The sequence below is a fragment of the Amborella trichopoda genome, chromosome 1 (genome assembly GCF_054954075.1).
Source record: "Amborella trichopoda isolate Santa Cruz 75 chromosome 1, AtrichopodaSantaCruz75HAP2 v2.0, whole genome shotgun sequence".
Taxonomy (NCBI): domain Eukaryota; kingdom Viridiplantae; phylum Streptophyta; class Magnoliopsida; order Amborellales; family Amborellaceae; genus Amborella; species Amborella trichopoda.
The window spans coordinates 37,020,786-37,042,938 of record NC_142336.1 but is presented as its reverse complement, the minus strand read 5'-3'; the positions used below and the strand labels follow the sequence as shown (position 1 = coordinate 37,042,938).

The following is a 22,153-nucleotide window of genomic DNA, read 5'->3' as shown; positions in this document are numbered from 1 at the left end:
GGGAGGAGCGCCGGGTCGCTATTAGGTGCAACCCTGGGCTTAAGTGAAGGAAGAAGAAAAGAAGGAAAAGAGGGAAGAGAGAGAAGGGGAAGGAGAGGGAGAGGAGAGAGAATGAACTTGGGAGTGTCCTAGCCTAGGTGCACCCCCATAAATCTTCTTGCATGCACATGAGAGAGAGTGGCTAGGCTTAAGTTAAGGCTAGGGTGTAGGGTGTGGGGACTAGGGTGTAGTGTTTGGTCTAGGGTATGATCTAGGGGTATTTTCTCTCTACCAAAATATGGGTGGAATGCTCAAAAGTAATCAAGATTGTCAAAAATTACATATTAAATGAATTAAAATAAAATCCCTTATTTAGATCAAACGACCAAAATACTCTTTAGTTCTTTTCAACAAATGACAAAACCATCCCTCTATGAGGGGCCTCTTGCCATTGCTAGACTTCGGGAGATTTTTTGGACGCTTGCGGCAGTAATTCGGGCGATCAATCACATAGAATCAATGCTTGATCTATCACGAACATTTTGATACCTTTTGAACGTCTTGAAACATATTTTTTTATGAAGAACCAAAAGTCCGGTCAAGTTCATAAACTTCAACCACCAATCCGGTACTATCTATGATGTGCCGAGTCTTCATTTCGATCACACATTGACGAGGATATTGTCTCGATCATTTTGCAATAAATTTCGTCCAATTTTGTTTCTATTTAAGCATATTTCAAATTTGGGAAGCCATGGGATTCCGATGACCGGAAAGTCTTCCCACTTTTAACATTGAAACTCGCATATAATCTTCCATTAAATTATTTAAAAATGGAGATGCCAATTATGATGTTGGTCTGACATGATTACCGGTTGCATATTACGCAACTCTTGATTTACGATTGACATATGACGTGCCAGATGGTCATTGACCCCACTGACAGCGGTGGATGTTGCTACTAGTATTTCACGTTCAAAATTGGTCTGAACATGGCTGGAAGTTGTTGGGGTTATGTTTCCATTTAAAGGTCTTATGATAGCATGTAACGAAATTATTATAGTAAAATGTTGGCTCTAGTAGGAATGTGGTCCACTTTAGACTATGAGACATTATTCATGCCATGACTCATATAAGCTTTGACTGGTTATGTCTCAATGTGATGTCTAAAATCATAGGTTTGGGAATTATGTACACAACTGACAAGGGTTTTGATATACGGTTATCCCTTAATAAGGTCGGAGTCATGCCCAAGGTGGTTGGCCATGTGACTAGATGATACCTCAGTGTGTGATGGTTGGCCAAAGAGGACAAGTTCCTAAGTCCTTATAATTGCCGTCACACAGCATATACACTAAATATTTGTCTAGAAAGCAGCCATTTGAATAAGGGTGTATATTGTGTATATGTGCCAAAGAAATGACACCCTGCAATACTGGACTGCATTGGAAGGACCCATGAATCATAGTGTTAGAATGGGGTCTGGACTTGTACTCTGGGAGGAACCCGTAATCATCGTATCACCTTCATTTATTAGCTGAATTTGATAGTCCAATCATGAGCCCCTGCTAAGGGCTATGGGTTATGAGAACTATTAGGCCAGTTTGAGATGGTGTTGTGAGATGTGATTTCTTAAAAAGATGGAGTCCTCAGTATATTTGTTAAAACTTTGACTCTATAGATCCAATTCCCATTAAATATTATTAAATGTATTTAAATATGTTTTAATTATATTTTAAATAATTAAAATAAAATTTGACCTTTCTGAGTATTTTATCTTGTTGAAAAATAATTTTTAAATAGGAAAAAATCAAATTTCTAGATTTATTTTAATCAGAGAAGAAAATAAAATATTTAATAGCTTTATAAAATTTATTTTAATATCTAATTTTTTTAAGGTATTAAGGCCCCATTGGGGTTCATTGGACCCACCATTAGTGGGGCGTGGGGCCCACATGGCCACCAATAGAGTGGGGCATCCAACCTTCTCTTCTTCTCTTTCCTATTTTGAGGCTTATGTAATATGGCATCATTTTGATTGGAAAATTTTAGGAAAGTGTAATGTAGAGATTTTGATTGATTTTAAAAGGAAAGTGTAAGAGTTAATTGAAATTGATTTAAAATTTTCTTTACACAATATTTGATGGGACTAGAATTATAGAAACTGAGGAATAATGGTTCCACCTCGTTTCTTTAATCATGATGGCTGATTTAATAAATGAATGAGACCTCTTCAGCCCGCAGGACTCCATGATCAAAGGTCAAAATTAAGTCTCATAATGATGGAAAAACACTAACCCTAAAATCCCTCGCCTTTATATTATATATACTAGCTATGGGGGCCTCATTCTCTGCACCTCTTAATTAATCTCTCTCTATCTCTCTGATCCAAAGGGGTGACACTCTCTTCTCTGTTCTCTCTTTATACCCCTCTCTCTCTGTCATACCCCAAGAATTTACAATACTGATATTCCTGAGATGTGACAGTCAAAACATATATATATTTCTTGATAGAACAAATTTACAATGGCGAATTCTTACAAGGTAACAAAAGAAAGTTAGCACAACAACAATATCTTCCAAGGTTGATCCCGACTAGCACTCAAAATGAATCTGCATTTATCCTGAAAAAATGTTTACCATAATTTGATGAGTTTGGCTACTCAGTAAGTGATCATCATAATCCTAAAAATAACCATGATTGAAAGATATCAATATTTTCAAAAAGGCGATCTATTAACAGAAATGCATTAACAATTTCACTTTAAAAAATGCATAATTAAGTATAATCTGAATAATTGAAATACATATCACATTTTAGCGTCAATGCATAATTAAAAAGATTTCACAAAATACCCTACTAGCGTCCCAAGTAGGTCACCTATATACCCCATCAGCGTCCTGATAGGTCCACTTAATCCCTATCGACGTCCCAGATAGGTCCACTTAATCCCTGCAGGTCCACTTATACCTCACCGGCGTACCGGATGAGTCCACTTAATCCCTACCGGCGTCCCGGATAGGTCCACTTATACCTCACCGGCGAACCGGATGAGTCCACTTGCATACTTAAAGTATTTCTAAATCTCTTTAAACATTCGAAAGCAGCAATATCATGTACTCAACGTATCACTGAAATCATTAATATGAATCTCACTGAAACCATTAATAACAGTCACTTTCAATAACATTTCAACCAATCAAATATTTTGGGCTCAAATTTAGAAAGGTAGCAGTTCGTAAAGACATTCTAGCATAATTGTCAATTTAATATGTATAGAAAAACTCTTATAGAAATTCAAGAATACGGAATTATTACAATTTATGGGATATCAATTCACAAATAAATATTTAACAACAATGCTATAATCAATTGCAAAAATCTCAATTTTTAAATAATAAGGCAGTCATTTGCACATGAATTTTACAATATCTAAATATTCAAAAACAGTGGAAAGAATTCTCACAATTTTACTAACAGCAGAAATATCACATTTATTTTTAATAATTTTACAGTATCTAAAATTTTCTAACAATAGACAAGAAAAATAAATAAATTTTTTTTTCTAAGAATTTACAGCATTTAAAATTTCTAACATAGATAAAATATCACAATTTTTTTATTAAAAAGATTATTTTTCAAGATAATGAGGTCGCGTGCGTATAAAATTTATCGCGCCTAAAATTCATGATAATAAGTCGAAATAATTATTTCATTTCATTTTTAAAAAGAACGGATTATTTTTCGAGACAATGAGGTCATTTACACACAAAACTTATAAAATAAAGATCCTGGACGAAAATATCACTATTTATTAAAAACAGACTATATTTCAAGAAGATGATGTCACTTACTTTTAATCACTCACGAAATTGATGCTTTTTGTGTATATTGGTTGGGGTACTAAAAGGGCGCTCGTTTACAGTAGATCTTATAGAATCAGTATGCACAAGAGCTCAGTGATAAAAGTTTCAGTTAAAAAGACGCATCTCATGGTTATACCATAGGAAGATGGCACATTTAATTTACTTACACGTCATAGAGGATTGTCAAGGGCCAACACGTAAGAGAAACTACAAGCCACGTAATAAGATAAGAAAAGCTTAAGCCAAAAGCTTTTGAAAATAGTGATGGTCCCTAAGGACCATCATGCTCATATGGACCATCACTTATTAAAAGTTTATTTTCCCTCTTTTTTTTCCTTTTTTTTTTTTTTTAAAAAAAAAAAAGTTTAAGATTGTTACACTCTCTCTCTCTAATTAGGGTTTAGAAAGAAAAAGAAATCCTAAGGGGGTGCACACCCAAGACACAAGAGCCTAACCTTTTAGTTTGTCTTGTGCTTATGTGTTGAACTTTGGTCAAGTTTTATCTCATGTCATGCTCTCTACTGGTTTTGCCTAGGCTTCCCAAGTTATGAGACAAGTTTGGACTTTGATCTTATGTAATTTTTAGATTTATGTTACGAATGTAATTTTGTTTTGATGGCAAGAAAATGAGAGTCTTTGACATTTTTGTGGTCTTTTTGGCTCACATTTTGTATTTGGTCCTTTATAAGTGATCCGGATGGTAATACAAAGAAAAAAAAAAAAAATCGGTATTCACTTGCCTGGGTCATATAGTCATACTTTCAGCAGGGCCACTGGCGTTGACACCCACCTTGTTCAGGCATTGCTGGTTGCTTTCCATCGCAATCTGTGCATCCTAAGGTTTGACGATGGGTGGTGGTTTTGGCGAATAAGAAAGTGACGATACTCTTGCTGGCGTTGGACGCTCGTACCCCCATCGTCAAGGCAATAATCATTACTTTATGTCACAATTTGAGCATTCTGATGTTTGGTGATTGGCGACAAATCCTACCAATAGGAACTCAATATGGCTGGTAAAGGTGTCGACGCTACTACCCCTATTATTGGCGGCAATCATGACCACCTGCAGCCACAATCCAAGGATGTCGGGTTCTAACTTGAGCCACCGTCTATTGGGTATTGTTGGTCTTGTCACTAACGTTGAGACCATAGTGTTGTACCTATTATACGTCATTTATGACATACTTGTATCCCTGGGATGCATAAGAAGAGAGCCAGTAGCAAATTGGTCTCGTCAGCGCCAAAAACGCCATCAGACCACGGGAGCACTATGAAAATAAGCTTATTTTGGGTAATTTCAAAAGAAGTATCGGATTGGCCTCAAATTGCATGGGTATTTTTGGATGCCCTAAGGACACCCGTAATTTTTGTCGCGTTCCAACAAGTTTCAAACAAATCAGAACGAAACTCAGTTTGCAAAGCGAGATCATATCATGCTGAAAAAATACCATATAACTACAGATCTATTTTTAGGGTCTCAGGTGAGCATCAGACCACCGTCATTAGATCCTGAATGTCTAAAAACCCCAAGATACCAAATTTCGGATTAATCAAACCCTTTGGGATCATTCTAGGCCTAACTTACCAAAAAATGATGGGTTTTACACTTTTGCGGTGTAACCTCGGTGAACCAATTTCTATTTATGGAAAGTGTATTTTCTCATTTTGGGATGAATTTCAAATGCCCATAACTTTCTCATTTTGAGTCCAATTACTCCCAAATTCGGACATGAGCTAGATCTCGTCGATACGCTCGTTTTGACATATTGCACGCATCAAGACGTGACTCGAAATGAGAGAAGTTTTGGAGAGAATATGGGCAAACTTGAATTTTCAGATTTAAAAAAGTGAGACATATCATTCTTTTAGAGTCTCTATCTCGAGATCCCGAATTAGGATCTCCGTAAGTATAGGTCCGCTGTGATTGTGCTTCGAAGGGCTTCTAGTTGATATATTTTTTGTGCATGATCGAAGACCGAACGATACTGAATTTTGAGATTAAACAAGGCACATTTTCCGATCTTCGGAATCCTTTTTTGTGGCGACCTCCCAAAATTGGAATGCGCTCAAACGAAGACCAAATCAGACGAATTTTATCACAAAACGATCATGATGGAGTCCTCTTCAATTTGTGATAAAAAAAAGGAATCGAAACATCATGGATCGTGCTATATTGGTGGTCAAAGAATTCTAAACTTAGCCAGATTTTGGGTTCTTTCTTAAAATTCCATTTCAAAACAATAAATGGATATCAAAGCATGCGTAATAATGCAAGCAACGATTCTATGACGTTTGATCGCTCGAATTGTCATCGGAAGTATCCTAAGAAGCTCCCGCGGCCTAGCAAAAAAAGGTCCCCCTCAAGGAGGGATGGTTTTGTTATTTCATGAAAAGTGCTTAAGGGCAATTTAGTCATTATTTCTAAAAATAAGATTATTATTTTATTCCATTAAATGTGTAATTTCTAGCAATTTTAGTGGTTTTTGGGATGTTCTATATAAACAAGTTAAGTCTTTTGTAATAGAGCTTCTTGAGAATTTTGGAGTGTATTAGAATTCAAAGCGATGATGGGCTTCTCCTCTTTCTTCTAACCCATTTCTTAACTCAAGGAAGGAGGAGAGAAAAATAGTCGTTAGAGAGAGAAACTACCGTATGTACCTCTCACTTTTTAGAACTCCAAACTTCTCATTTCCTAGAACCTCTAGCTCCCTACTTCCTCGAATTCCCTACTCCCATACCCTACTCCCATCCCATACACCCTAGCATACCATAAACCCTACCCTACTATACTCCTTAGCATATCATACACCCTAGACTAACCTACACCCTACAGCACCCAAACCCACCTAGGTCACCCAATTAGGGCCTAGACCCTAACCCTAAAGACCAAGCCCCGTTTCTCTAAGGAGCGCTCAAATGGACTGCTGAAGGCGCATTAAACTTGAGCCACCTAGATCCACTCTCTCTCCTCTTCCCCCTCTCTCTTTCTCTCTCTCTCTCCTACTCGGACCCACAGTGGGTCTGAGCCCTCTCCCTGTTTTTCTGTACTCTTTCTCTCTTACTCTCTCTCTCTGACCCAGTCACAGACCCGCACCAAGGGCAGATCTATTTCTCTCTCTCTCTCTCTCTCTCTCTCACCCTGTCACTCCCTCTCTCGCTCTCTCTCTCTCTATCTCTCTCACCTCGTCATGGACCTGCACCAAGGACGGGTCCGTCTCTCCCTTGATTCTCTCTCTGTCTCTCTATATATCTCTCTCACCCCGTCACGGATCCGCACTGAAGGTGGGCCTGTCTCTCCCTCTCTTTCTCTGCCTCTCATCCCTGTCACGGACCTGTGCCAGGGGTGGGTCTATCTTCCTCTCTTCTCTCTTATTCTCTCCTTCTCTCCCTCTCTCTCTCAACACCATGGACCCGCGCCAGGGGCGGGTCCATCTCCTTCATTCTCTCTAGCTCTCTCTCTCTCTTATCCCATACTCTCTTTCTCCTCTTCTCCTCCCATCTCTCGTCTACTTTCTTTCCCTTACTCTTCTCTCTCACCTCACTCTCCCTCATCTACTCTCTCTTCACTCCCTCTTCTTTTGCACTCAATCACTCAAGCCGGGGTTTTCGTGGGGCAGTTCCCTCAAAGAGTTTTTAAACTCTAAGACTGCTCTAAACCACCAGTTTACATAGTGATTGGACTGTGAGAGCATTTGGGATGTGAGAGAGAGAGTTCCATCTCTCTCATTCTCTCCCCTCTTCTCTCTTTCAGGGTTACTTTAAAGAGGCTATTTGGGTTAGTGACATATACATGGGCTAAGTCACACGGCTCTACTTCTCGAACCCTTTAGGTACCAAGGTTTTGATCTTAGTACCTTTCTCTTGTCTCCGATAATAACTCTTGGGAGAGGTTATTCCGGGAGGCTGCCCAATTCTTGGGTCATTCTCGCGCTTCTTCTATCTCATCTTTTTTTTTTTCTTCTTCTGTTTAAACTAAACCCCCACCAATTTATCGTCATTCTTACCTTTTTTCTCGTTATTTTTCTATCTTTTCTTCTTCTCTATCACTCTAACCCTCAACACTAGAATCCCTGTCCCAGATATCTATTAGGAAGAGGTTACCATAAGCAAACTCTAAAAAGCTATTTTTAATGAGAGTCTAAGTGAGATATTGATTTCTGAGGGGGCCGAATTCAAACCGTGCTGCTGGACAGCCAAAGGGCTTTTAAAATGATCTAAGAGGGCTAAGGCCTGGACACGTCCCACACCTATGCTCTTCTTCTTCTTCTTCGGGTCTGTGTGGGATATTGGGTGCACATATAATAGGTTGCCTGACAGTGTTATTTTAGAACTGCGGAATTTGTTAGAGCTTCTTCAAGATATCTATCTCTCTTATGCGGGCTCAAATGAGGTTGTTTGGAAATGTAAAAGTGATGGGCTTTTCTCAGTAAGGTCTGCATATAGGTTACTTTTTCATGAACGAGTGAGATGGCCTAATTTTTCCCTTGGTTCTATTTGGAAGTTGCCTATACCTATGGAGAACCGAGTAAATCTCTGGGTAGCTTTGCAAGGCAAAATGCCTTATAATCGACAATCTTCGAATTAGGGGTAAAGTCTTACCAAATATTTGTCTATTGTGTATATATGATGAGGAAACTGGGAACCACTTATTCTTGCATTGTTCTTTTGTAAATAATATTTGGCGTTGGGCTTTCCAGACCTTGGGCTTTTTTCTTATGCTGCTTGCAAACACAATTGGCATCATTCATCATCTTACTCCGCCTTGTTTGCCTTCTAAAGGTCTTTTGATTTGGAAAATCTTTAGAAGTGCTATTATGTGGCAGATTTATGGAACTTAACAAGAGAACTTTTGATGGGATTTTTCTTCCTATTGAAAGTGTTAAAGATCGTATCTTGCAGACTTTATGGGATTGGTTTTCTTCAACGGCTGAAGGTTGTGGAGTTTTTCGTATTGACATCTTTATTAACATTGTCTACTCCTACTTTCCAACTATTCGTCTTCACTCTGTTCGGAAGGTACCTCCAATGGACTCTCTTAAACTTAACTTTGATGGAAGCTCCATTGGCAATCCGGATCCTATTGAAATTGGTGGCTTGCTTAGAGACCATGAGGGATCAACCATTTTTTCTTATGTAGGACCATGTGGCAATACCACGGCTAATCAAGCAGAAATCTCGTCCCTCTTACCGGGATTGAAGATTATCGTCAGTAAAGGCATTTCAGGAGAGAATCTCATTGAAGGTGACTCCTTCAATGTCATCAAATGGTGCAAGCAGGAGCAAAGAATGCCTTGGTCTCTTCACGTTTTTAGGATGAAAATTATTGACCTCTGTTCCACACCTGGTCTTCTTATTTCTTTCTCATGTCTACCATGAGGCCAATGCAGCAGATGTCCTTGCTAAATCTAGCATCTCCTCTCCTACTTCGCTTATTTTTTATGCTTTAATTCTTATGTGATCTGATGATGTTTCACCTCTTCTTTAATAAAAGCTTTTAAAATTGTCAAAAAAGAAAGAAAAAAAAAAATATTTTGGTTCCAATACTAAACAAGCAGGTATATAACCACTAATTCATACACGTCACTTGATTCAAATATAATATCTAAATTAACCTTTATTATGAAGGATGGAGACCTAGAACAATCACATCCCATGAAAAAACAATCAAATCTGGGTTCCTAAGCCTAAAAAGCTAAATGTCCATTGATCATTTGGCTTGTGCCGCTTGGGCTGAGCCAAATAATGTAAATATCTCTACTTGTTTCATTTCAAGAACCCTGATTAAAATAATCAGGTGGGCCACTTAAGTGGGCCAAAGTTAAAATGGCCATCTTGTTTTTGGGTATTTTAAAACAATGTCAGGAGGAGGCACGTGTGAAATTATGGTAGATTGGATGATTTGACCTCCTTAATAATTTAAAAAATTTACATATGGACAAGAAAAAAATGCAATAGAAAATGATGCAATATACAGCATGGATACATATTTTGGGTTATGGTACATTGGAGTTCTAATTTTTTGTATTTTTTTTTTATTTTACCTAAAGTTCAAAAATCTAACTCCTAGACAACACATTAAAAAAAAAATTGTGTTGTATTTGAGTGTTTCAAAAGTTTGGCACATGTGTTGGACAATTCGAAAGTCCAACCTTCAAAGTACCCAAAGCACAAGAAAACTGATGAATTATGGTAGACAGAGCGACCTAAAAAAAAAAAAATGAAAAATAAAAAAAGAAAAAAAAAAGAAAGGAAATTGGTTGGGAACTTTGAAATCCAACTTTCTAACCACCCAAGTTTATTGGTATGTTTGTGTTTTGGATGGTTCTAAAGTTATATTTTTTTTTAAAATTATTCTTTTGCAGGTTTTGTACCTTTTTTTTTTTGTTTTTTTTTTTTTTTGCATTATTTATTTGTCACTTTTCCTTCATATTCCATTTTTATTATTTTCCAATAATATTTGTATCCTTTGTTTTGTTATTTTCCAATAATATTTGGATCCTTTGTTTTGGCTGACTTGCTGACCTTGGATGCCGTTTTTTTTGCCCATTCACCTTTTTTGTCAGTGTTACTAGGAAACCTGTGCATCTAGTACTTTGATCTAAAAGATACAGCAAGATACATTAGTGGATTTATAATTTTCAAATGGAATGCACATTTATCGAGATACTCATCAAAGATGAGTTATTTAATAGTTTACCTATTTACAACTATTCGGACTCAATATCATCTGTTTTTCTGTAAGTATTTCGAAATGAAATCAGAAGATGTGGAAAAAGTATTAAATTTTTCATATCTTGTAGATAATTTGATAAATTTCTCTTATTTATAATGACATAAGTTGCGGAATCACATATATTTAGTATATGAAAACACTAATATACATATCTCTCAATTACAACGACAACCAGACATCTCTCTCTCTCTCCAATTACACCATTATCTCTATGAGAAATTATATGCAGCACTCTTCACAGATCCAGCAACAGCAAAGGGCGGCAAGACTGCGTGAGGAAATAAAAAGATCAGCTTCAATGGCAGTTTAGAGCTTCTCCAAGGGAAACATAACACACGGAAATGATTTCTATTTAGGAAAAAGTTCATATATGGTTCCCACTTTATACTGTTGAAGTAACGTGCACCTCAAAAATATACAAAAATATAGTGTTATGGCATTAAAGACCCCTCAATTGATCATCTTGACCTTGAGATATATGAATATGAGGAAAAAAAAAAAGAAGGTCTAAGTTTCAAGACTATTATATCTTGTAACAAGTTATCTGAATTGTTTATTTTCAAAATTTTCAAGGGTTCCTTGATCTTCTCAATATGTATTGTTTTTTAAATTTTAATTTGTATAGCTAGGGATCAAAATATATTTCGAGCCCTCATAAAGTTTTTGACACTAGAATGATATCAAAGTTATAACAAAAGGAACATGACTAAAAGAACGAGAAAAGAGAGTAACAAGGAGAAACTCAGACTCACCCTTGGCTCACTGAGTTACTCTGGATTAACCGTTACAATTTTGCGTATATAAAAAAATAAAAAACATCAAAAAACATATATGGATTGGCGTATAAAATTTGTATATGTAGTTTAGATGCTTTTGGCAAAAGTTGTTGAGTTTTCTTGTCATGTATCCTTTTTTTATTTTTTATTTTAAAAATATCCCCAATTATAAAATCAATTTCTTTTAAAATCCATGTTTTATGTAGTTTTTTAAACTTATTTAGACTTTTAGGTTGTTTATGGTTTTGTTTGATCTTTGCTATTTGTTATTTTATTTTTAATGTTTTTATTTTTAATTTTTCAAGAGTTTTAAGTCCAACTTGTCCGAGTAACTCGTCTCAAGCTAGGGCCGAGTACCTGGCCTGAGGGCAAGTCTCAAAACATTGATTCCAAAAATAAAATAAAAAAGGAAAAAAAAAAAATTGCATACACATGCATACACAAACACACAAATCGGATTATTTTGTGCGTGTAATAAGAAATTTTACCATCCCTCAATGAAACCCCTGTCGCCCTTCTTTCTTACATGAGGACATTTTGACTTCACCTGCGGGGGACTTCCTTGTGGATAACCTATAATCCACAAATTTGTAAGAGAAAATATTTACCAGAAAGAAAAAAAGAGAAAATACCCCAAGTGCAATTTGTTGGCATCCAATAAGGAAGCTTTAACTTTCATAATTAGGGTTTTATCATCAAAGTAGGCAAAATACATACAATTTCCCAAATTCATGGTCCTCTTTTAAACGAAAGCAAGATTCATGGTTTCAGGCAAGAAGAAGCCTAACACCAAATTTTTGGTCTTAGTTATCACAAAATTTTGGATAAAATTTGTTCTTAAAACTTGTCTACACATATGTCCTCAAAATGAAATAGTTATTCCAAATGAATCTGGACAACCAAAATTGAAAAAAATGCGCCTAAATGAAGAATATAATTTATAAAGAAAACAAGAATCATAAAGAAGAAGACGATCAAAAGAATTTATAATTAAAAAACAAGAAAAAAAAAGGAAGAAGATGAAGAAGAAGAATTGCACCTGGAGGAGGCTGCTGCTTCCTTTCTTTCACTTGATTTTCAAACTTAGGCATTTTTTGCAAGTGTTAGGGGAAAGTAGAATTGTGCTTGGTTTGATTGCAATGCTGGGATTCATATTTATTTATATGCAAGGGATGTTCTAAAGTCAAAAAGGCTTTTCCCTAGGTTAGTTGGCACCTGCTACAATTTTGCTTTAGAAAAAGTTATCCTTTATTTCTCATTCCAATAACTTAAAGCCAACAAAGAGTAGTATGCATTCCTCTAATATAGTCTAGATGCCTTTCCTTTCACATATTCCAAATCCCTATTTGGACTTTTTTGATAGCATTAGAAGGTGCCCCTCAAACTCCTATGAAAGGATCAAGAAAAATAATTGATGATGTAAGGCTTTTACAAGTGTATTTAGCAATCAATAGACCTTTCACATTGTGAAGTTCCTAGGTAAAGCCAAAAGATATTCTACTCCCTGGGGAGTAGACTGTTCATTTACTCCATTGAATGAAACCCTATCTAGAATTAAGTTTTGACCCTAAAACTTTTAGGGATGTAACCTCTTCAACCCACAATAAAAAAAAAAATCCTAATTGTACCATCTATGCACTTGAAAAGTAATGTTTGAAGATTGAATAGAGACCATTCAATTTTTAGATGGTGAGATCCAAGTCTTAGAAAACTCAATTGGAAATTGTTTTTTTTTTTAAGAGAATAATCATAGTAATTCTTAAGTGGTTACCAAAATTTCAAAATGATAAGATCCTCCCAAGTAGGTCTTTTAACCGAGGGAGTAGAAGTAAACAATGCTCCTGAGGGAGCATAGTATACGTGCTCCTTGGTAAAATGGGAGAATAATGGAAAATTGGGGAGGATGTGAATTGTGAGAGATAGTGAGGGAAGGGATTGTAAAATATGGAACCATTTAGCTTTAGCTTTTCTATACCTTTTCTTTAAAGAATAAATTCGTTCCTTACATTCCAAGCTAAGCCATGCATCGTGTTCACACATGGATACCTTGGTTTGAATCTCCCCTACTTTTGGCTTAGTTTATACCTAGAAAATGAATGGGAATGCCAACCAATGATATGCCCTAAATTTTTTCTTAAAAATGGGCCACGAAAGAAAATTTTTTTTTTAAAAAAAATTACTATAGATCCCAAGACCACACTTTCTATGCAACTTACCCGCAACCTTATTTTTTCTCTCACTTTTTTCCTCAAAATAAACTTTTTATGCAAATACCCCTCTTCATTTTTTTAGACAGAAATGCCTTTCCCGTACACAAAAATCATTTTGGATATATTTGATGTTGACTTTTAGACCCCAGTAGCACATTGCTGGAGCTCACCATCATATTGTTGGAGCGCACAAGTGCTGGACCGCCCATTGCAACTGCCAGACCTCCCTTTTCAACTGCCGGACTACATTTTACACAGTGCCAGAGCCCTACTGCCAGACCACACTTTACACAGTGCCGGAGCCTTACTGTCCGACCGAACTTTACATAGTGTCGGAGCGCTACTACCGGACTGCACTTACACGGTGCCAGAGCCCCCTATTTTGGTGAGATAGAGGAGAGAAAGGCGTGGTAAGGCAAAAGTAAGGGAGGGTAGTTTCGGCATTTTTTTATTTTTATTTCGGTTAGGGGGATTTTTGTATAGAAAGTATATTTTGGCGAAAAAAGTGAGAGAAAAAGTTAGGTTGGGGTAAGTTGCATAGAAAGTGTAGTTTTGGGGGGGCTTTGGTAATTTCCAAAAAAAAAAAAAAACCGAAATTAGGTTAGCATTTTTAAGGACTTTTTGCGATAAGCATCAACTATTCGAATCCTTGTGTCTGCAACTAAATCAAAGCCTAAGGTACGATGCATGTAGTATAATATGAAGTTTAACGTGATCTTCTACGGAGTACTTTTGAGTAAACTTCCTTTTTAGTGTACTTTTTTTTTTTGATAGAAATTCCACTATTTTATTCAATTAAAAGGAGATTACAGAGTTAGAGACAATAGTCTCAGAAAGGAGGGAACCCCCCATACACATGTACAAAAAAAAAAGAGAAGGGGTGAGAAAGGTCTAAAATTTGAAGAAGTAGCGATTTGAACTCCCAAAGAACCTTCTGCTCCCCCTTACACCATTTGATGATGTTCAATGAGTCACCTTCAAAGACACAAAAACTCCCCAATTTTCTATCCACAACGATACAAAGGCCAAAGAACAGAGCAAATAGTTCGACATAATTAGCATTACACACCCCTAAAGGACCAACAAACGACCATATAAAAGTGCCTTGCCAATCTCTTAGAACACCACCAAATCCCGCAGGACCTGGGTTCCTAAAGAGTTGCCATCAAAGTTTAACTTAAAAACCCCAACAATCGGAGCCACCCACCTACCCTTTCGGTTTGCACTTCAAAAAGCCCAACTGGAACAACAACTTTAAGTTACTCCTAACATCCACCTCTGAGATATCTTGACCAAATTTAGTAATCAAAAGATATAGCCAAATGACATGTAGAATCTTCTCCCAAACGATCTCAAATGGCATACTTATCATTTCAAACACTCATCTATTTCTCTCTTGCCATATTTCCCATAAAATTACACTTTTAGCGATTTGCTAAATGATAGCACCAATCTGAGGCAAATCAATCGTCAAATTATGCAAAACACCTTCAACATTTGGTGGCATCACCATCGCAAACCCAAGCAAGGCAAAGAACCTTCTCCAAATGCAAAAGGTAAAAGAACAATGCAGAAAAAGATGATCTCCAGATTCCCAATTCTCTTTACACATTGGACATATATTCGACAATATTTTCCCCCTCTTGATAAGATCGTCAACTTTCAGCACCTTATTTTGAACAACCAGCCATATAAAGCCTTGCACCTTTAAAGGTAAGGGCCACCTCCAAATGACGGCTAGTCTAGGTCTTGACCACCGCCATCGATCATGGAAAAGTAGCTGGTACGTTGACTTCACCAAAAATTCTCCATCCTTATCAATCTCCCACACAACCTCATCTACAACATTTAGAGAGATATAAACCTCATCCAATAATCTTAGCAAACCGAAAAGTCCAGAAAAGAGTGCATCAGAGATCCTATTCTAAGGAGCTCAATATTCCACAAAACTTGGCCACCCCGATGCTCATAACAATTAGAAACTATAGCGTTGGGGTTAGCCCCTCTCTGGAAAATATTAAGAAAGAGCATCCCCAACCCATTTATGATGCTAAAATGAAATATTATTGCCATTACAAATAGACCACCGAATGTCTTTGTGTAACAAAGCTTTACAATTCTGAATTGACCTCCAAGTTGGAGACATACCCATGTCCCTCCTTCTGGTACCCACCCATATTCTAAACTTATCCACTCCATATTTCGAAACAATAATATGGTACTAAAAGTGGTCTTTGCAAGTTAAACTTCTCCACCACCATTTACAAAACAAGGCTTGGTTCACTGTAACGATTTTCCTAATCCCAAGACCACCTTCCCTTCTGGGTGTGCAAATTCTATCCCATCGAAGAAGATGGAATTTTCTCTTTTCCACAGAGGATCCCCACAGAAAGTTCCTCATCATCATTTCGATCTTATTTGCTATCGAATAAGGGATTTGTAGGATCGACATTTGGTAAATAGGTAAGTTAGACAAATATGCCTTAATTAGAGTAATTCTACCTCCAACGACGAGATATTTAAACTTCCATAAATCTAGTTTTACTTAAACACGTTGAAGAATTTTTTCCAAAGCAGCAAATGAAAGGCAACTATCTGAGTGTTTGAACACATTTTTAAGTACCTTGGGTCCCCAATGCGGAATAAAAGGGAAGCCGGTCAATAAAGCCCTGATATAGAGTGGAATTCTTGACAGTCTCATAATTACCCCAAAATACGACAGAATCTTCCTAAGCACTCCAAAAGGCCATCTGCCAAGTTTCGTCGAAATTCGACATGTCTAAGGTAGTGCAAACAAAAAAACAATTTCAAAAAAATCAACCTCTAGCACCTTGAAACGGACCGCGTAACTAGAACTCCATTTTTGGTGAGTCAAATAGCTGTGAGACTACTACCATTGGATCCAAATGGTCGAAAGCCCTTAGGGGTCAAGTTTCGGCTTAAACAGACATTCCAGGACAAAGTTACGGGTGAAACATTAAAAAAGGATAGGCCGTACGCTATTCCTGTTCGGCCTCCCTGCACCAATCTCCATTAAAGGAGACTAGTTCATAGAGTCACAACAATAACTTCAAATATTCATATCTCACTCATCTTGAGTCGGATCGCTCTCAAATTTGGTGAACGTGTTCGTCTTGTCAATACGAGTGTTTTGATATGTGCCACGGTGGTGACGATACCCCAGCAGGAAAAAAAACTCGAGAGAATTCGTACGCTATTCCGAGACTATGTCTGGTCTGAACTCTGCTTACGATGAACGGTTGGATTCGGCACACGAAGGCGTCAAAGTTGCTGCAAATTCCAGCCATCGGATTTCAAGATCTGGCCAAAAACCCAAGACAACGAAATCTTCATTCGGGCATGAAATCGAGTTGCGTTTGTTGCAATACGATAATGACGGCATGCTCAGTGCAATTCAACGAAGAAACTAAAGAAAAACATCAATAAACAAGCACGTTATCGATAAGAAGTTTTCAATATCTATACAAATTTCGAGTTGGATAATCGTGGCCTAAAAATGTGATCCGTGGCTCGAAGTTAGTATCAAATCGATCATCATGCCGTACCCGATAAGAAAGCAATCATCTTTCAGCCAAACAGACGTCGGAACAGCCCCAATTCATCTATGGAAGATCACACACGTTTTAAAGCAGCAGCAGAGACTGTTTTGGTATTCAATGTATTGTTGGGAAGGGGCAAAACTGTCCTTTTGTACCCATTTTTAGATTTTATTTTAATTCAAATAAATTGTAATTATCATCAATTGGGCTAGATTTGGGCATCCACCCATGTTTGGGCCCAATTATATAAATACATGCTTAACCTAATTATAAAATGATCCCTCAGTTTTCAATCTCATGAATAAAATTTGAGAGTTTCACAATGAAATTTTGGGTACATCTTGGAGAGAGAGAGAGAGAGGAGAGAGAAAAAAAAGTCTGATACCCTTTAATGAAGGTAACTTTCTCTCTTCTCCTCTCATCTCTCTCTTTCTCTTTCCTCTTCTCTTATCTCTCTTTGTCTCTCCTCTTCTTGTCTCTATCTTTCTCTCTCCTCTTCTCATGTATTTCTTTCTTTCTCCTCCTTTCATCTATCTCATTCTCTCTCCTCTTCTCGACTATCTCTTTCTCTCTCCTCCTCTATTCTCTCTCTTTTTCTCTTCTCTTTTCTCTCTCCTCTTTTTCTTTTCTGTCTTTATTTCTCTCTGATCTTTCCTTCCTCTCTTCTCTTCAGTCATGCATGGCGGTGTTCACTGTCGAGCATGAACTCCTCCTTCTTCCCTTAATCTCTTGGAACATACACAGTGTACCGGGCCTTAACCCGAGTGGCGGGCTGGGCCTTTGTCCAAGTTCCCTTATCTCTTTCTCTCTGTCATGGACGACGGAACCTCATCGCCGTCCATGTTTTCTTCTATTTTATCTCTCCTATATCATGGACGGCGGGCGGAACCTCATCGGCGTCCATGTTTTCTTCAATTTTCTCTCTCCTATGTCACGGACAGCAGAACCTCATCGCTGTCCATATTTTATTTTCTATTCTCTCTCCTCTATCATGGACGGTGGAACCTCATTGCCATCCATGTTTCTTTTCCCTCTCTCTCTCTCTTCTGTCATGGATGGTAGAACCTCATCGTCGTCTATGTTTTCTCTCGCCTCTGTCATGAACAGTAGAACCTCATCGCCGTCCATGTTTTCTTTTCTCTCTCCTCTGTCATGGACGGCAGAACTTCATCAACGTCTATGTTTTCTTTTCCCTTCTCTCTCTTTTGTCATGGGTGATAGAACCTTATCGTCGTCCATATTTTCTCTCTCCTCTGTCATGGACTGAGGAACCTCATCACCGTCCATGTCTTCTTTTCTTTTCTCTCTCTTCTGTCATGGACGGCAGAACCTCATCGCAGTCCATGTTTTCTCTTTCCTTCTCTCTCATTTGTCATGGTTGGCGGAACCTCATCATCGTCCATGTCTTCTCTCACATGTTCTATCTCTCTTCTATCATGGACAGTAAAAACTCATCACCATCCATATTTTCTCTCTCCCCTATCATGGATGGTAGAACCTCAATGCCATTCATGTTTTCTCTTTCCCCTATTATGGATGGCAGAACCTCATCGTCATCCATATTCCTTTCCCTTTCTCACTCTTCTGTCATGGACAGTGGAACCTCATCGCCATCCATGTTTCTCTTTTCCTTTCTCTCTTCTTTCTCTCTCTTCTTACTTCTTTCTTCTGTCGCTTCCTTCTCTCTCTTCTCCCATCTCTTTCTTCTTCCTCCTCTTTTTTACTCTCCTTTCTTCTCTCCTCTATTCTTTTCTTTTTCTTCTCTTTCCTCCTCTCTTTTATTCCCTTCTTTTCACATCTCTCTCCTCTTTTCTTTTATTCTCTTCTTCTCGTCCTCTTCTTTCTCTTTCTTTCTTTTCTTTTATCTCTCCTTACTCTCTCTTCTATTTTCTTATCATTTTCTCTTTTTCTATTTTTCTCTTCTCCCTCTCTTTCTGTTCTCTCTTCTTTCTTCTTCTGCTTTCGTTTGACCAAGGAAGGTTAAGATTAGCACTGTCATGGTAGTCCTGTCGTCGAGCAGTACTACCTCCATGTCGGTCTGAGTTACCGCGCACGTGTTGCTGCCACGACAGGCTAGCCATCGTGCCAGAACTGGTCGGTGATCATTCTGTCGTTGAGTAGTATTGCTCCCATGCCGATCTGAGTTACCGTGCCCATCTTACTACCACGCTGGGTCAATCACTTACTAGTCTAGCTACTGCGTCAGTCTAGCCACCTGGTCAAATTTCTCTTTCTCCTCTTTTCTTCCCTCTATTCTATTTCTCCCTTCTCCTCTTATCACCCCAAATCTTCATCTCATTCCTTCCCTTTCTTCTTTTGAATGCGCCTGCCCATGTGCATTCGCCCAAAGACAAGGTGGGGTCCCTTGGTCCACCTGTCTTGTAAAATTAACCATGTGTATGTGATGGCAAAAACATGAGAGTACAGGCCAAGGGAGGCGATTTCAAACTAGTTGTAGGACTGGGGGATGTTTTGTCATGATCTAAGAGGGCGGCCATAAGAGTCAAACCCAAGTGCACGGACCCAGGTGAAGTGTGTCCCGCCTCACATTAAAATTCTTTTCTCATCGGTTGGTGCCCTTGTTTACTAACAAGGTTCCCGAGAGAGCGGTCTCAAGTCTCGGGTTCCCCTGAAACCCGAGACACATGCCACCAGATCATCCCGACCTGGAGGGCGAGATCGAGGCACCTAATCAGTTGACGATTCCACTGGGGATACACTACGCCTTTGTCTGATCGTCCTCATTTGGCTATTCTCTCATTTGTTTTTTGTTTTTCTACACACACATGGCTTCCAGGTTTCTTAGCCCATTTATCTGAATCAAGGATTTTCTCATTCCTATATTCGTGAGCGTCCCCCGGGAACAAGTTCCTCGATCTTCATTCCCAACTTTCCTTCCTAGCAAAGACCAGTGTCTAGCTCTCAGGTCTTAACCTGGATAGGCGTGAGAAGGGACTTAAAGGTCCCTAACTCCTAATCCCCTAGCTATGGTGGAACCCCCACCAAAGCACTCTGCATTGGCAGCACGTCTGCTACCACTCATAGCATGCAGCCTGTCACAGGCAAGTCACTTGTCGGTCGTATTTTCGAGATGCGCAGAAAGGCTGCCCAGTCCCTTTCTGCAAAAGGCAATGAAGTTTCCATTCTTCTGTGGGTCTTCACAAGGCTACCCCCCACATTCCTGCTCCACCTCGGGTCTTTATGCTTAGAGGCTCGACACATCGAGGCAGAGACCCTAGGGTCTCCACCTCTCGCACGCACCCAAAGGCTCGTGGGTTACCCACTCGAGCCACACCTCGGGGCGACCCTTATGTTAGCTCGAGTCAATGTCCAGAATCAAGCCTCCTTGGGTCAGGTCTTGTACACATACCCTCGTCCTCCTACTCAGCACATACTAGCACACCCTGTACACATACCCTCGTCCTCCTACTCAGCACATACTAGCCACAGCTGATGAGCTCGACGAGATAAATCTAGAAGACGGTTGACCCCAAGCGTCGCTCTTGCATCTGAGGAAAAGAAGACAGTTGACCTCAAGCGTTGGTCCTGCATCTGAGGAAAAGAGGATGGTTACAGGCCAAAAATCCGCTCTCGCATCAAGAGGGTAGAAGGGTTTTAGATCGAGTTCATTAGACATACAAAGCAGACCCTTCTGGCAAAGAACTGGCCTATGATGGAGAGCACACCCTCTTCACAGTGAGCACCCTTTCACAAAACAACATGGAGTTCACTGTTGTGCTGCAAGACTTGGCTTCCAACAGACTTCACAAACCTGACCTTACCATTGGACACCACCCTTTGCCTACCTGAGTTATCATCGTGTGTGATTATCGCCGCGTGTGACTTGGCGTTGTGCATGACCATTGCCGCACATGACTCAGCACCGTGTGCAACAATCGTTGCACACAACTCATCACTGAGCACAACCACTGCTGGGCACAACTTGCTGTCATTCATGAAAGGATCGAGTGAACAGCAACCGCCGCACGCCACTAACGTAGGACGTGTCATGTTGCTATCCATGAGCGACTAGGGCACTGACTAGCGCCGGCTGTGTCTTCAAAAGACTAACATCGACTGTGTTTCTAAGGCCCAGCACGGACTGTGTTTCCCAAAGGCTAACATCGGCTGTGTTTCTAAGGCCCAGCGCCGGCTGTGTTTCCCAAAGGCTAATGCCGGCTGTGTCGCCAAGGACTAACGCCACCTGTGTTTGACAAAGGGCTAATGCTGGCTAAGGCTAACGTCCGTTGAGTTCTCTATGGTAACGCGTGTTCGCTAGCGATGCTTCAGACGATGATTATCCAGCTTCTTCAAGACCCTTCATCCCCTTGCGACCCTCTGGTTCCCGTTTCCCTTCGGCTGCAGGTGACCTTTTAACTACTCAAGATCCTCGACTCCCTGCGATTGTTCACCTCCTAGTGGCCATTTGTTGCCGTGACTATTCACCTTCCGCTGGCCGTTCGCTGTCGGTGGCCTTTCATCTCCCCACAACCGTTACCTCCTAGTGACCCTTCGTCTCTAAGCAATTGATCACTCCCCCGCGACCTTTTGGCTACTCACCAGGAAACCGCTTTTCTCGCCAGAAACCCACTGTTCAACCTTCCCCTCACCTTCCCGACAACAAAAAGTCACCGGAAAACCCTCGGAGGTGAGCAGGAGTTCACTGATAACAACCTACTACACCATGTGCCCCCTTTTCTCTCACTTCTCCGGTACTCCAGAACCAGTACCGGAACCATAACTGGCCTCGACAAGCTGCCTACTTCCCATTTCCGTCGACTGTGACCCTCATCAATAGTACCTTGCGTTCGCGCCGGAGTTCTCACAAGAAATCTCTGTGCCTTCGGCAAACTCCTGCAAACCCTCGCCTCCAAGCTTTGCGTTCTTACTGGAACTCTCGCCGGAGCTCTCTCTTTCACTTTGCTAAAAATTCCTTAGCTGTCTTTTTTACACAAAGGTAAAACTGTGAAAAAGGGGTTTACCCCCTTATATAGGCAAAACTTCCTCGAGGTACCCCTCACAAACTGA

At 39.3% G+C, this 22,153-nt stretch overlaps 2 protein-coding genes and 1 long non-coding RNA gene across 3 annotated transcripts; 1 reads left to right on the top strand and 2 right to left on the bottom strand.

Moving 5' to 3' along the window:
- The first annotated feature begins 8,673 nt into the window (after window positions 1–8,673).
- LOC105420578 (uncharacterized) lies at window positions 8,674–9,222 on the top strand. The gene has a single exon (XM_011624684.1). It carries the CDS (start codon window positions 8,674–8,676, stop codon window positions 9,220–9,222), a length of 549 nt encoding a protein of 182 aa, XP_011622986.1.
- Window positions 9,223–10,684: 1,462 nt separating this feature from the next.
- On the bottom strand, window positions 10,685–12,631 carry LOC18433223 (uncharacterized). The gene is made up of 3 exons (XR_966645.3): window positions 12,395–12,631; window positions 11,844–11,928; window positions 10,685–10,847 (listed from the first exon to the last, which is right to left on the bottom strand). It is a non-coding gene; the product is annotated as an uncharacterized LOC18433223 (long non-coding RNA).
- A 2,369-nt stretch (window positions 12,632–15,000) lies between these two features.
- LOC105420579 (putative ribonuclease H protein At1g65750) lies at window positions 15,001–21,895 on the bottom strand. The gene is made up of 2 exons (XM_011624686.1): window positions 21,831–21,895; window positions 15,001–15,442 (listed from the first exon to the last, which is right to left on the bottom strand). The coding sequence occupies exons 1-2, from the start codon at window positions 21,893–21,895 to the stop codon at window positions 15,001–15,003; spliced, it is 507 nt and encodes a 168-aa protein (XP_011622988.1).
- Window positions 21,896–22,153: the final 258 nt, after the last annotated feature.

What these genes read in the sequence shown, in the direction of transcription:
- LOC105420578 (XM_011624684.1), top strand. Translation starts at nt 8,674, where the DNA reads ATGGAACTTAACAAGAGAACTTTTGATGGGATTTTTCTTCCTATTGAA.
- LOC105420579 (XM_011624686.1), bottom strand. Translation starts at nt 21,895, where the DNA reads ATGGGAAGTAGGCAGCTTGTCGAGGCCAGTTATGGTTCCGGTACTGGT. An exon ending in GGTTCTGGAGTACCGGAGAA is followed by an intron (nt 15,443 to 21,830) that starts GTGAGAGAAAAG and finishes CGGTTTGCTAAG; the next exon opens with ATTATTGGATGAGGTTTATA.